General features: G+C 38.6%; 1 protein-coding gene across 5 annotated transcripts in view; it reads left to right on the top strand.

Moving 5' to 3' along the window:
* GOLGB1 (golgin B1) overlaps nucleotides 1-12,340 on the top strand; it is a 98,476-nt gene that overhangs the window by 82,125 nt on the left and 4,011 nt on the right. For all 5 annotated transcript variants that reach the window (XM_028110524.2, XM_028110526.2, XM_028110527.2 and 2 more), the window contains 3 exons: nucleotides 4,510-4,675; nucleotides 4,865-5,002; nucleotides 11,430-11,573. In XM_028110524.2, the coding sequence (XP_027966325.1) occupies nucleotides 4,510-4,675; nucleotides 4,865-5,002; nucleotides 11,430-11,573 (448 nt within the window). The remainder of the gene's footprint in view (nucleotides 1-4,509; nucleotides 4,676-4,864; nucleotides 5,003-11,429; nucleotides 11,574-12,340) is intronic.

The following is a 12,340-nucleotide window of genomic DNA, read 5'->3' as shown; positions in this document are numbered from 1 at the left end:
TATGTGTATCTGTGTATAGTTCTGTGCAACTTTATCATATGTGTAAGTACATGTAATCATGACAACCAAGATACACAAGTGCTCCATTATCACAAATAACACCCGTTGTGCTACTAATTTATAGTCATAATCTTCCCCCCCATGCCAACATCCCTAACTCTGACAACCACTAATCTCTTCTCCATCTCTATCATTTTGCCATTTTTGAGAATTTTTTTTAAGTTTTTATTTAAATTCCAGTTAGTTAACATACAGTGTTTTAAGTGGAATCCTACAGTATGTAACCTTTTGAAATTAGCTTTATTCACACATCATAATGCCCTTGAGGTCCATCAACATTGTTCATGTATCAATAGTTCTTTTTTATTAATGAATAATATTCCGTGGTATGAATGTACTGCTTTAACCATTCACCCATGTGTGTTAGTTCTGATTTTTAGATACTATTAATAAAGCTGCTATAAATATTTGTGTATAGGCTTTTATGTAGACGTTAGGTTTCCATTTCTCTGAGATATTTGTCCAGGAGTACAAATGCTAGATTGTATGGTAACTATCTGTTTAGTTTTTCAAGAAACTGTAAAATTATATTCCAGAATGACTGTACCATTTTATATTCCTACCAGCAATATATGAGTGATCCAGTTTCAATATCAAATGCTATATCCTTGTCAGCATTTGATATTGTTACTATATTTTAATTTTTTAATAGGTATTCATGCTATCCCATTGTGGTTTTCATTTGCATAATGGCTAATAATGTGGAACATTTTTTTATTCCTTATTTGACATCCATATGTCCTTTTTGATGAAATGTTTGTTAATGTGTTTTATCCATTTTTTATTTGGGTTGTTAATTTTTTACTGTTGAGTTTTGAGGGTTCTTTGTATGTTCTAGGTATAAGTTCCTTGTCAGATAGGTGGCTTGCAAATATTTTCTCCCAGTTTGCAGTTTATCTTTTCATTCTTCTTAATTTTGATGAAATCCAATTTAATGATTATTTTTCTCTTTATGCAGATTCAATAATTTCTGTTGCTCTGTCTTCATATTCACTGATTCTTGATTCTTTCCTTCATCACTTCCATTCTGCTATTGAGCCCATTGAGTTAGGTTTTATTTTGGATATTGTATTTTTCAGTTACAAAATTTCCATTCAGTTATTTTTATTTTCTATTTCCTTACTGAGGTTTTCTATATTTTTTTAAATTGAAGAATAGTTAACATACAGTGTTATGTAAGTTTCATCTGTACAACCTAGTGATTCAACAACTGTATGCATTATGCAGTGCTTACCAAGATAAGTGTAGGTATCATCCGTCACTATACAAAATAATTACAGTGTTATTGATTATATTTCCTATGGTGAACTTTTCATTCCTGTGATTTATTTATTTTATAACTGAAAATTTGTACCTCTTAAGATCCTCTCACCTATTTTGCCCATCCTCCAACCCCCCACCCCTGGCAGTCACTGGATTGTTCTCTGTATTTATGAGTCCACTTCTTTTTTTGTTTGTTTGTTGTTTTTCAGATTCCACATATAAGTGAAATCATATGGTATTTGTCTTTTTCTGACTTATTTCACTAAGCATAATACCCTCTAGGCCCATCCTTGTTGTTATGAATGGCATCTTTCTTTTTTTAGTTGAGTAATATTTCTGTGTGTGTGTGTGTGTGTGTGTGCATGTGTGTGTGTATGTGTACACACCAGATCTTCTTTATCCATTCATCTATCGATGGACACTTGAGTTGCTTCTGTATCTTGGCTATTATAAATAATGCTGCAGTGAATATAAAGATGCATATATCTTTTTGTATTAGTGTTTGATTTTCTTTGGGAAAATACCCAGTAGTGGAATTACTGGGTTGTATGGTATTCTATTTTTAATTTTTTGAGGAACCTTCATACTGTTTTCCATAGTGGCTGCATCAATTTACATTCCCAGCAACAGTGCATGAGGGTTCCTTTTTCTCCACATCCTCACCAACACTTACTATTTTTTGTCTTTATGATTCTGACTGCTGTGAGATGATATCTTATTGTGGTTTTGATTTGCATTTCTCTGAAGATTATAATGCTGAGCATATTTTCATGTGTCTGTGGTCTATCTGTGTATATCTTCTTTGGAGAAATGTGAAGCTTTCTCTGTTTTCATTTATTTCCAGTGTGTTAGTAATTGCTTGTTGAAGCATTTTTGTGGTGGCTGCTTTAAAATCCTTATATAATTCTATAACATATAATTCATTTCTGTGTTGTAATCTGTTGATTTTCTTTTCTCAATCAAGTCATGACTTCCCTGGCTCTTAGTATGATGAGTGATTTTCAGTTGTATCCTGAACATTTTGGAGATTATAAGACTCTCAGTCTTATTTAAATCCTCTGCTTTAGTAGGCTTCCACTGATACTTTACTGTTAGATGATGGATGAAGTCCAGTGGGCTCCCTACTCAGCCTTCATTGATACCGCAGAAGAGGAGGTGCTTTGGTACTGCCGGGAAGAGGCAGAAGTCCAGGCTCCCCACCTGTGCTCCACTGACACTGCAGTTGAGGGGGAAGCAGTGCGTCCTTACTGTTAGGTGAGAGTAGAAGTCCAAGCTCCATACATGGACTCCATTGCTACCACTGGAGGGGTGTGGAGAAAGGCATTTCACTATCACTGGGTGGAGAGTAGAGAAAAAAATGATTTCTGGTCTATTGATTTTTATCCCCCCTCTCTCCCTGTTTACCTTTCTCTTAGCTTTTCTCTCTTTACCTCCCCATTTGAGCAGTTTTGAAGAAAAGTAATTAATTATGTCTCAAGTGGGTGTGAGTAAATTAGGGGAAGGAAAGGAAGACATTTTACTTAACATTTAGAAGGAAGAAGAAAATGAGGACACAGGTTTGATTCCCTGACTTTTTTACCAGTTTCTTTAGCTGAATATCTTCAGACCTCTGTCTTCTGCTCTTGATCTACTTTGGGGAAATTAGCTTTTCAAACATGAAAAAGCTGGAACATCTTGTTCAAGCTTCTCTTAGCCTCAGGGTTGGCTTATTAGGAGAGCCTGGATTTATACCATAACCTTTCTCTTCCCCTTGTGGCTATTGGTTTGCTTATTCTGCTCTGGTTCCTGTGCTCTCTTACATAAGGGGGGATAAGTGAGGTATATCCCTGTATGGCCGAGTTCTGTGAAGTAATCAGCTTTGTTCCTTAGGCCCTATTCTCCATTGAGCATCTCTTTCCACACCATGACCACCTTCCAGAAAAATGGCAGCTTGAAGCTTTTTATGGAAGATTATGGTCTTTCTTCTGCATTCAGCTCTTAAATTGTTCTCTCTCATTTTTCACAGACAGATATCAAAGGAAGTGTTGAAAATCCTGTGCCTTTTACATGTAGTGGCCTTGTAATAAAATTTTATTTTAGTTTCTAAGTTTGGGCTCTGCCTTTTTGAAAAACGTTTTTTGACTATAATCAAACTCACTTCTTAGCAGAGAAGGATTATTTCATAACACGTATATGCCATTTAGAAAAGAAGGGACCATTTTGCCTTATTTCTAGAATGAAAGACAAAAAGTCAGATGCAGTTCAAACAAAACCTTGTACTGTTGGAATAAACAGAGACATGGGTACTATTCAACGTGAAGAGATGCTGCAGGAATTTGATTACAATCCTAGTGAGTTCTTTTAGACAGAGTAGAGAGAGAAGTAGAACTAAAGAATGTGGCAGAGACACAGTTTTTGCTAGTACTACAAAAAATGAGCTGGGGTCAAACAGAAGCCTCCCTCTTGGCCAAATTTGGAGAATAAATAGAAATAGCAGCTCATATTTGTTGAGTGATTATGATATGCCAGGCTCTGTGTTTGGTGCATGACATACAGTGTCTCATTTAATCTTTAGAATAATCCTAAGGAATAAATAGTTTATTCCCATTATAGCAGTGAGGTTCAGAGAGATTAGAAACTTTACTCAGGGTCTGATGCCTAGTTTATAATAGAGCCAGTGTTTGAACCCAGTTCCTTCAAGACTCTATGGTTGCCTTGGGTAGCGTTGCATCTTTGTAACTATGATGCTAGTCTGCATCTGGTACTACCTTTCTGAAGAATTACAGTGGTTTCCCATTGTTTACGGAATAAGGTTTATTTAGCATGTGACTCATTGCCCCACATCATCCAACCTCACTTCTCTGTCCTCATTTCCTACCCTATCCACTTTACATACTGTCTGCTACAATTCCAAAATTCAGTATGTATGTGTGTATATATATTCATTTTTGTGCCTTTTGTTCAGTATGTTCCCAGAACCTGGAATGCTTTTCCGTGAAATCATCCTCAGTCTTGCCAGTTGAAATCCTTTTATTAGTTCAGCTTCATCATCTTGCTCTACAGTTCAATTTATAATATAAATTTTGCTCTGGTGATATATTTTCTTTACTACATCTCTGCAGTCCATAATACTGTTTTGAATATGTAATTATTTATCCATGTCTCACAAGTATTTTTTTGCCTGCAATTATTTCATGTGTTTTGTAGGATGGAAAAGAGCTCCTGGGAAGCCCAGGAGCGGAGAATGAAGGAGCAGTACCTTATGGCTATCTCAGATAAAGATCAGCAGCTCAGTCATCTGCAGAATCTTATGAGGGAATTGAGATCTCCTTCCTCCCAGACTGAGGCCTTCAAAATACAATACCAAAGACAGGTGAGTAATTTCAGTGCTGATTGCTACTCAGAGGTAACCACAACCCAGGAAGTATCGCCAAATCCCTGTCTGCCACTCTTAGGCAAGCTGTGTTGTGACCTCCTATGAGGTGGACAGAATTCATAAAGGGAAGGAATTAAGCATGAACAGCATTAGGAGGGAATTTCATCAGTGTTTTTACTCTGGCAGGCATCCCCAGAGACATCAGCATCCCTAGATGGATCACAAAACCTAGTTTGTGAGACAGAACTTCTTAGGACTCAGCTCAATGACAGCCTAAAGGAAATTCACCAAAAAGAATTAAGAATTCAGCAACTAAACAGCAAGGTAAGTGTTTCCTGCTAGACTGGAATTCAGTTTCTTATTTCCATGACCAGAAGCCAGGAGGTAGGTAGAAACTGATTAAGCCTAGGTTCTAGCTGTAGTGTATCTCAGGATACCAAAGATTTACTTTTCTTGGAGTCTGGGTTGCTCACCCCAAAGCACTGGACATGGGACCATTTCCTTTTCCTCATCCTTGGAGCATCCTTGGGAGTGATTTGGAGAAATCTATTCAGTAAGAATAAAAAAAAAAATCCAACTCTTTTAGAAAGGCTTGCTCCCCAGCATTGTCTCCCTCTCTGTACCCATGTTAGTAATATTAAGGGACCTCCCCACAAACCCTCCGACACCTCCTCTCTGTTTCTCACCAGTGTGCAACAAGAAAATGTCTCAGGAAGGAGGAAGGAAGCTTTTCAGATGTGATTAGATAGCAGGGTTAGAGGTGAGAGTCTGCTCTTCATTCCACTTCATCTGTAGGCTACCTCATTGGTGTCTAATGTTCTTGAACTAAAGAAGCCAGCTTTTTCCCAAACCCCAGCCATGCCAGTCCACGTACTCTGAGGAAGCATACTGGGATAGATAGGATGTCTGTCTGTCTGTCTTTCTTTCTTTCTTTCGTTTTCTTTCTTTTTCTTTCTTTTTCTTTCTTTCTTCTTTTTCTTTCTTTCTTTCTTCTTTCTTTCTTTTTCTTCTTTTTCTTTCTTTTCTTTTTTCTTTTTTTTCTTTTTTAATTTTTTAACTAAAAAATTTTTTTTTAAGATTTTTAAAAATATTTTTTATTTATTTGTCAGAGAGAGAGAGCATACAGGCAGGGGGAGCAGTAGGCAGAGGGAGAAGCAAAAACACTGAGCAAGGAGCCCAATGTGGGACTCCATCCCAGGCCCCTGGGATCACGAGCTGAGTTGAAGGCAGATGCTTAACCAACTGAACCACCCGGGCGTCCCTTAATTTTTTTATTTTTAATGTTTATTTTTTTAAATTTAAATTCAGTTAACCAACACTTAGTACATCATTAGTTTCAGATGTAGTGTTAACAATTCATCAGTTGCGTATAACACCCCTGGGATGTATTTCTGTAGGGAAAAGCCACTTTGCCATCTGGTCTCTAGAGCCAATCTCACCAAGGCAAGGTTAAAGAAAATTATTCTTGGATGCCTTCTCACATCTCTGTTCTCTCTCCTCATTCATTCTCTGGCTTCTCTTCCTCTTTCATTTGCCTCTCCTCCCCTACCCGCTTATGAATCATTATACTCCTGTTGCTTTCTGAGTATTCAAAGTATTCCCGAGTGGCACCTCCCTAGTTCTGCCTTCTTCAGAGGAACCCAGCTAGGTAGTTTATGTTAGAACTAGAAGGGATTTAAGAGGTCATTTAGACTCTAGAATACAAAGATCGGCTGTTAGGAGAGCTGTGAATCTCGAAAATTTTATATACAAATTGGTGTGCATGTGTGTGTGTGTGTGTGTGTGTGTGTCTAAGTTTATCATCATGAGAACTCATCAGTTCACCAAGGTATCTAAGATCCAAAAATGGTAAAGATAGGTAGGCTATATCACAGATAGGGAAACTAAGGCCCAGAGGTATTAAGTAATTTGCCTAAGGTGTTTGGAGGAGGTCATTCTGAGATAAATATGATAAACGTATGTGGAAAAGCACAGTACCTAGCTTATGTAGAAGGTATTTATTAGATGTTAAATTCAACTAATTGACATTGAAGTATCAGAGGCTGAAACGCTATTAACTTTGGCAGAAAATTTGCATTTTTAAAATTAGGTTTGTTAATCCAAATGAATGGGTAAAATTGTAGACCCTTTATTGGACTAATTATCTGGAAGTTTTCAAGGGGGCTCCAGAGCAACTCCCATCCAGTTCTCATTCTTTCCATAAATTAGATCCCATCTCAACCTTGTTACATTTGCTCTCCTGAAAATCACTGTAAATTACTCTGAGCATTTGTCTTTCTGTTAATCTCTTTTCACCTGAGATTTACGGCTATTAGTAGATGATAAGGTCATTTTAGCAACTAAAAAACTTTTTTTTTATTATGTTATGTTAGTCACCATACAATACATCATTAGTTTTTGATGTAGTGTTCCATGATTCATTGTTTGTGTATAACACCCAGTGCTCCATGCAGTACGTGCCCTCCTTAATACCCATCACTGTGCTAACCCATCCCCTCTGCCCCCCTCCCCTCTAAAATCGTCTGTTTCTTGGAGTCCATAGTCTCTCATGGTTCATCTACCCCTCTGATTCCCCACGCCTTCATTTTTCCCTTCCTTCTCCTAATGTTCCCATTCTGTTCCTTATGTTCCACAAATAAGTGAAGCCATGTGATAATTGACTTTTTCTGCTTAACTTATTCACTTAGAATAATCTCCTCCAGTCCCATCCATGTTGATGTAAAAGTTGAGTATTCATCCTTTCTGATGGCTGAGTAATATTCCATTGTATATATGGACCACATCTTCTTTATCCATTCATCCGTTGAAGGGCATCTCGGCTCTTTCCACAGTTTGGCTACTGTGGACATTGCTGCTATGAACATTGGGGTGCATATGGCCCTTCTTTTCACTACATCTGTGTCTTTGGGGTAAATACCCAGTAGTGTAATTGCTGGGTCATAAGGTAGCTCTGTTTTTAAATTTTTGAGGCACCTCCACACTGTTTTCCAAAGTGGCTGTACCAACTTGCATTCCCACCAACAGTGTAAGAGGGTTCCCCTTTCTCCACAACCCCTCCAGCATTTGTTGTTTCTTGCCTTGTCAATTTTTGCCATTCTTACTGGTGTAAGGTGGTATCTCAATGTGGTTTTGATTTGAATTTCCCTGATGGCTAATGATGATGAACATTTTTTCATGTGTCTGTTAGCCATTCGTATGTCTTCTTTGGAGAAGTGTCTGTTCATGTCTTCTGCCCATTTTTTGACTTGATTCTTTGTTGTTTGGGTGTTGAGTTTGAGAAGTTCTTTATAGATCTTGGATATCAGCCTTTTGTCTGTAGTGTCATTTGCTAAAAAGTTAATGTAAATGTTTTATTGAAATAAAATATATAAAAAGCATACAAATCATAAATACACAGCATATTTTCACAAAGTGAAGACACCTGTATAACCAGCACCCAGATCAAGAATCAGAACATACCCAGAACTCCAGAAGTCCCTCATGTCCTTTTCTATTTACTACCACACCCTTAGAACTACAGATACATGGAATCATATCTTCTGTCTTATGTTACTTCACTTATTTTGTGAGATTTATCCGTGTTGTTTTAGATAGTATGATTTTTTTCCATTCTCATGCTATATAGCATTGCATTGTAGGCATATACCGTAGTTTCTCTATTCTGCTGTTAAAGGGCTTTGGGGTTTTTCCAGTTTGGGGCTATTGCAAGTAGTGCAAGTAATGTTTTTTATAAAACAAAATAAAAGAGATTAGAAATACGTAGGGATTATGTAATATATAATAACGAGTCTAGTTTTAAGAAACTTTAGTTTCAATTTTATATATTTATATACGAGGTTCTGTGTCATAAAGTTATGTTTTCTTTAACAGCTTTATTGGGATATACTTCAGTTATCACTTAAAGTATGAGAAATACTACTTTGGGTCGCTGTCATTCTGGGTGAGAAAGAGGTCTTCCTTTAGGCATCTCTATCAATAGTGTCATTCATTCATTCATTCATCAAGCAAATAACTATTATTTGCCTTCTATGAGCTTGGCCATATGTTAGGATACACAATGGGCCCTCAGGGAGCATATCATCTGATGAGCTTAGAGCCTCACTCTAAATGGGTCCCAGCTAAGTAGGAGAATTGCTTCTTGGGCCCTAGAATGGGATTGTAGTAGACAGGCTATCAGCATAGAATGCTCCTCTCCAAGCCACTGCCCTAATTCTTTCCGTGGATGCTCAGATTTTATATATATTTCTGCCAACATGGTTGGATGTTTGTATGTAATGCAAACTTAAAATTTGTAACCTAAAACTTAAAAACAGGAGAGAAATGACTATTGATATAATGTAGTCTAGATTATTCCCTCCTATTCTGTTTTTATAAGCATAGATACGATAAAGCACAACAGCTTATGAGCTAGAACAGGTCAGCAAACTCTTCCATGAAGGTCCGGTGGTAAATATTTCGGTCTGTAGGTTATTCCACCTGTTACCACTATTCAGCTCTGCAGTTGGGTCACAAAAGCAGCCGTAGGTGGTACATAAACAAATCGAGCAGTCATATTCCAATAAAACCTTATTTACAAAAAAAGGCCGTAGACCCTGGATCATAGGTTTGCCAACACCTAAACTATAGGGATTTATATCTAATCCTAAACAGAATAATGCAAACAGTATAAAAGGTGGTTTATATGAGGGTGGCTTATAAGCAATTAGATTTCTCCAGTTAAGGGGGTTTTGCTTCCAATGAGCTTCACAGGTCTATCCTTTCTCCTCTAGATCTGTGAAAGAAAAATAGTGTTGTATTTTTCAATAGTGAGAGATTGTTTTTGTTCTTGTTTTTGTTTTGGGGTTTTTTATTTGGTTTTGGCTTTGGTTTTTTGGGACCATTTGGTGGCCAGGAAAATTAACTTCCGTTTGTTAGGAGATCATGTTACTCTGTGTCTCAGAACCCAGTAGTTGTCATCTACCCTTGTCTTCAGATTAGTATTGCTTCTCAAACATTTATATTCTTTTCTTTACTAACTGCTCCTACTCCCCCCAAAACCCATAACCTGCTTCACTTCCCTTGCTGAACCCTAGTCGGGATGCCACCACATAGTAGGTAGAGCTGTAGACTTGGAATCAAGAACCATACTTGAGCCCAGGTCTGTCATCTGTTAGCCACAGGATGTTGGGCAAGTCACTGCTCATTTTTTTTGTTTGTTTGGCATTTGTTTTGTTTGTCAGTTTCTCTTCAGAGGTAAGGTTACTCGTGATTTTCATTCTGGCTGTGCAGATATTCTTGTTATACCATGTGGATTTCTTTTTTTTTTCCTTTAAAAATTTTATTTATTTACTTGAGCAAGAGCAAGAGCAAGAGAGAGAGAGCAGGAGCAGGGGGGAGGGGCAGAGGGAGAGGTAGCAACAGACTACCTGCTGAGCAGGGAACCCAGATGCCCCAGGACCCTGGGATCATGACCAGAGTCAAAGGCAGACGCTTAACCCACTGAGCCACCCAGGTCCCCCCATGGAGATTTCTTATTCTAGTTTTCTGTATGCATCAGATGTCCTTCCCAGTCAATCAGAGTATCTCTAGAAAAATGTATCTTCTCCTCTTTGAACATTGGGTCAACTTTTTTTTTTTAATTTAAATTCAAGTTAGTGAACATATAGTATATTATTTGTTTCAGAGGTAGAATTTAGTGATTCATCACTAGTTACATATAACACCCCGTGCTCATTACATCAATGCCCTCCTTAATGCCCATCACCCCATTACCCATCCCCTCACCCATCTCCCCTCCAGCAACCCACATCAACTTTTTTACACAAGTGTTAACCCAGAATACTTACAAAAAAGACACTCAGGAAAAGATTGAATATGCATCCAGTTACACCAGTTTCCCTTCACATAATGCTTACATTCCTACAGTAGGTACTTCGGAGAGACATCTCTATCGTAACTAGAACTTGAAACCTGATAGCCTGCAAGGGAGGTATTATATATTCTAGTTACAGGGGACTGAATTCAAATTACTAGATAGGAGCTACAATGGGTAAATTTTTTGCTCAATATAAAAAAAAAATCTTCTGTTTTTGACATGGTGAAAAATGGCTTAGGCTGCTTTGTCAGGAGGTGAACACCCCTGACCCTGGGACATGTTACTCAGGTAGTAGAGGAAGGTCCTGCTTTGAGCAACTACAATATTTCCACCTGTGAGAGTGTGCTGCACCCAGTGTCATTTCTTCCACATACACAGGCAATTTAGGATTTCTTCTGTTTCCCCCCCAACCACACGTTACAATTTCTTTTTCCACTTTCCTGGTAACTTGTGACTCTCTATAGCATTGAAGAGTCTGCCCAGTACTATGGTTGTATGAATTTCTAGGTGACAGTTCTATCTCATATTGAGTTCTCAGGATGCTGGTCATTTGTTCGTAATTTCATCTTGGACTCACACTGCTGTCTTTTTCCTCTTACGTACCTAGGATAGTTTATACTCTCGGATTGTTTGTGGGACCCTGCTTTCTGGTTTCCCAGTCAATGTACTAGGCACCATAAATAAAGTTTCCTACTACTCCTCCAGAATTGTTTTCCTTTTTGGTTGAAAAATTCTGAGTTTCCTCACTTTGAAGGAACACACAATGCTGTTGTTACCATTATAGAAATAAAGGGCTTACATTAAAAACAGAACTTTGAAACTCAGGAGAGTCTTCCGAAACACTGCTTGTTGGGAAACAGTCCTGTGGGATGGTGCTCATCCTCTCCTCTGTTTCAGTTCTCTCAACTGCTCGAAGAGAAAAATACCCTTTCAATTCAGCTCTGCGATACCAGTCAGAGTCTTCGTGAGAACCAGCAGCACTACACTGACCTTTTTAATCACTGCGCGGTCTTGGAGAAGCAGGTCCAGGAGCTGCAAGCGGTGAGCAAGATGGCGGTGAGAGGCTGGGAAAAGGGTTAGGAACTTGAGCGCAGATGGCAAAACATAAAGAGTGGCATGGAAGAGGCTGGCGCTGTAGGCTGAAGATTAATTAGGTGTCGTGGAGGAAAGTCCGAGAGAAGAGCAGAGCGTTTGCTGAGATGGGAATAAGGCCTAGAAAAATCAAAGTGTGAGGGGATGAGAAGGAAAAACATCAGTGAAATGGTGGGAGAGAAATCAAAAAGTGAATGGGAAACTGATGACTGAAGCTTTTGGAACTCTGACACTAAGACGGTGTGGATTTTGCTTCAAGAAATAAGAAAGCTGTAGGAAGATTTGGCCCTGAGAAACGAAGCAGGCGGGGCTGTCGAGCAGCTGTAGAGCTGGAGTGCCCTGCCTCCGTGGAGGTGGGGAGTGAGAATTGGTGTGCAGCTGACTAGGGCAGGGGAGGAGGTTTGGGAGGGGCAGTCGAACAGGGGAAGCATCACAGTAGCTTCTGGAAAATCCATGAGCCTCTGCTGGAAGAAAGCAGATAAGCTTTTAAGTGGTAAGCCTTTCAACTTTTAAGAGGAGAGATTAAAAAATGAGAATCTAGGAAAAAAAATCTAATCCAGAGTTTTAGGTAGGAGATTCATCTCCTAGAGCAGAAGAGTCTCACTTCTGACTCTGTACTTGAAGAGGATGACAAGTGGAGCTGTTCCTCTCCGGGGTGTCTCATTCACTCTGGTGTTCAGTGTGTTCTCATTCTGCCCACGCAATTTCTTAAGTGC

This window comes from Eumetopias jubatus, unplaced genomic scaffold (genome assembly GCF_037043125.1).
Source record: "Eumetopias jubatus isolate StellerSeaLion01/CBP00866 unplaced genomic scaffold, mEumJub1_p1.0 scaffold_1, whole genome shotgun sequence".
Taxonomy (NCBI): Eukaryota; Metazoa; Chordata; class Mammalia; order Carnivora; family Otariidae; genus Eumetopias; species Eumetopias jubatus.
This window is presented reverse-complemented; position numbering and strand designations above follow the sequence as displayed.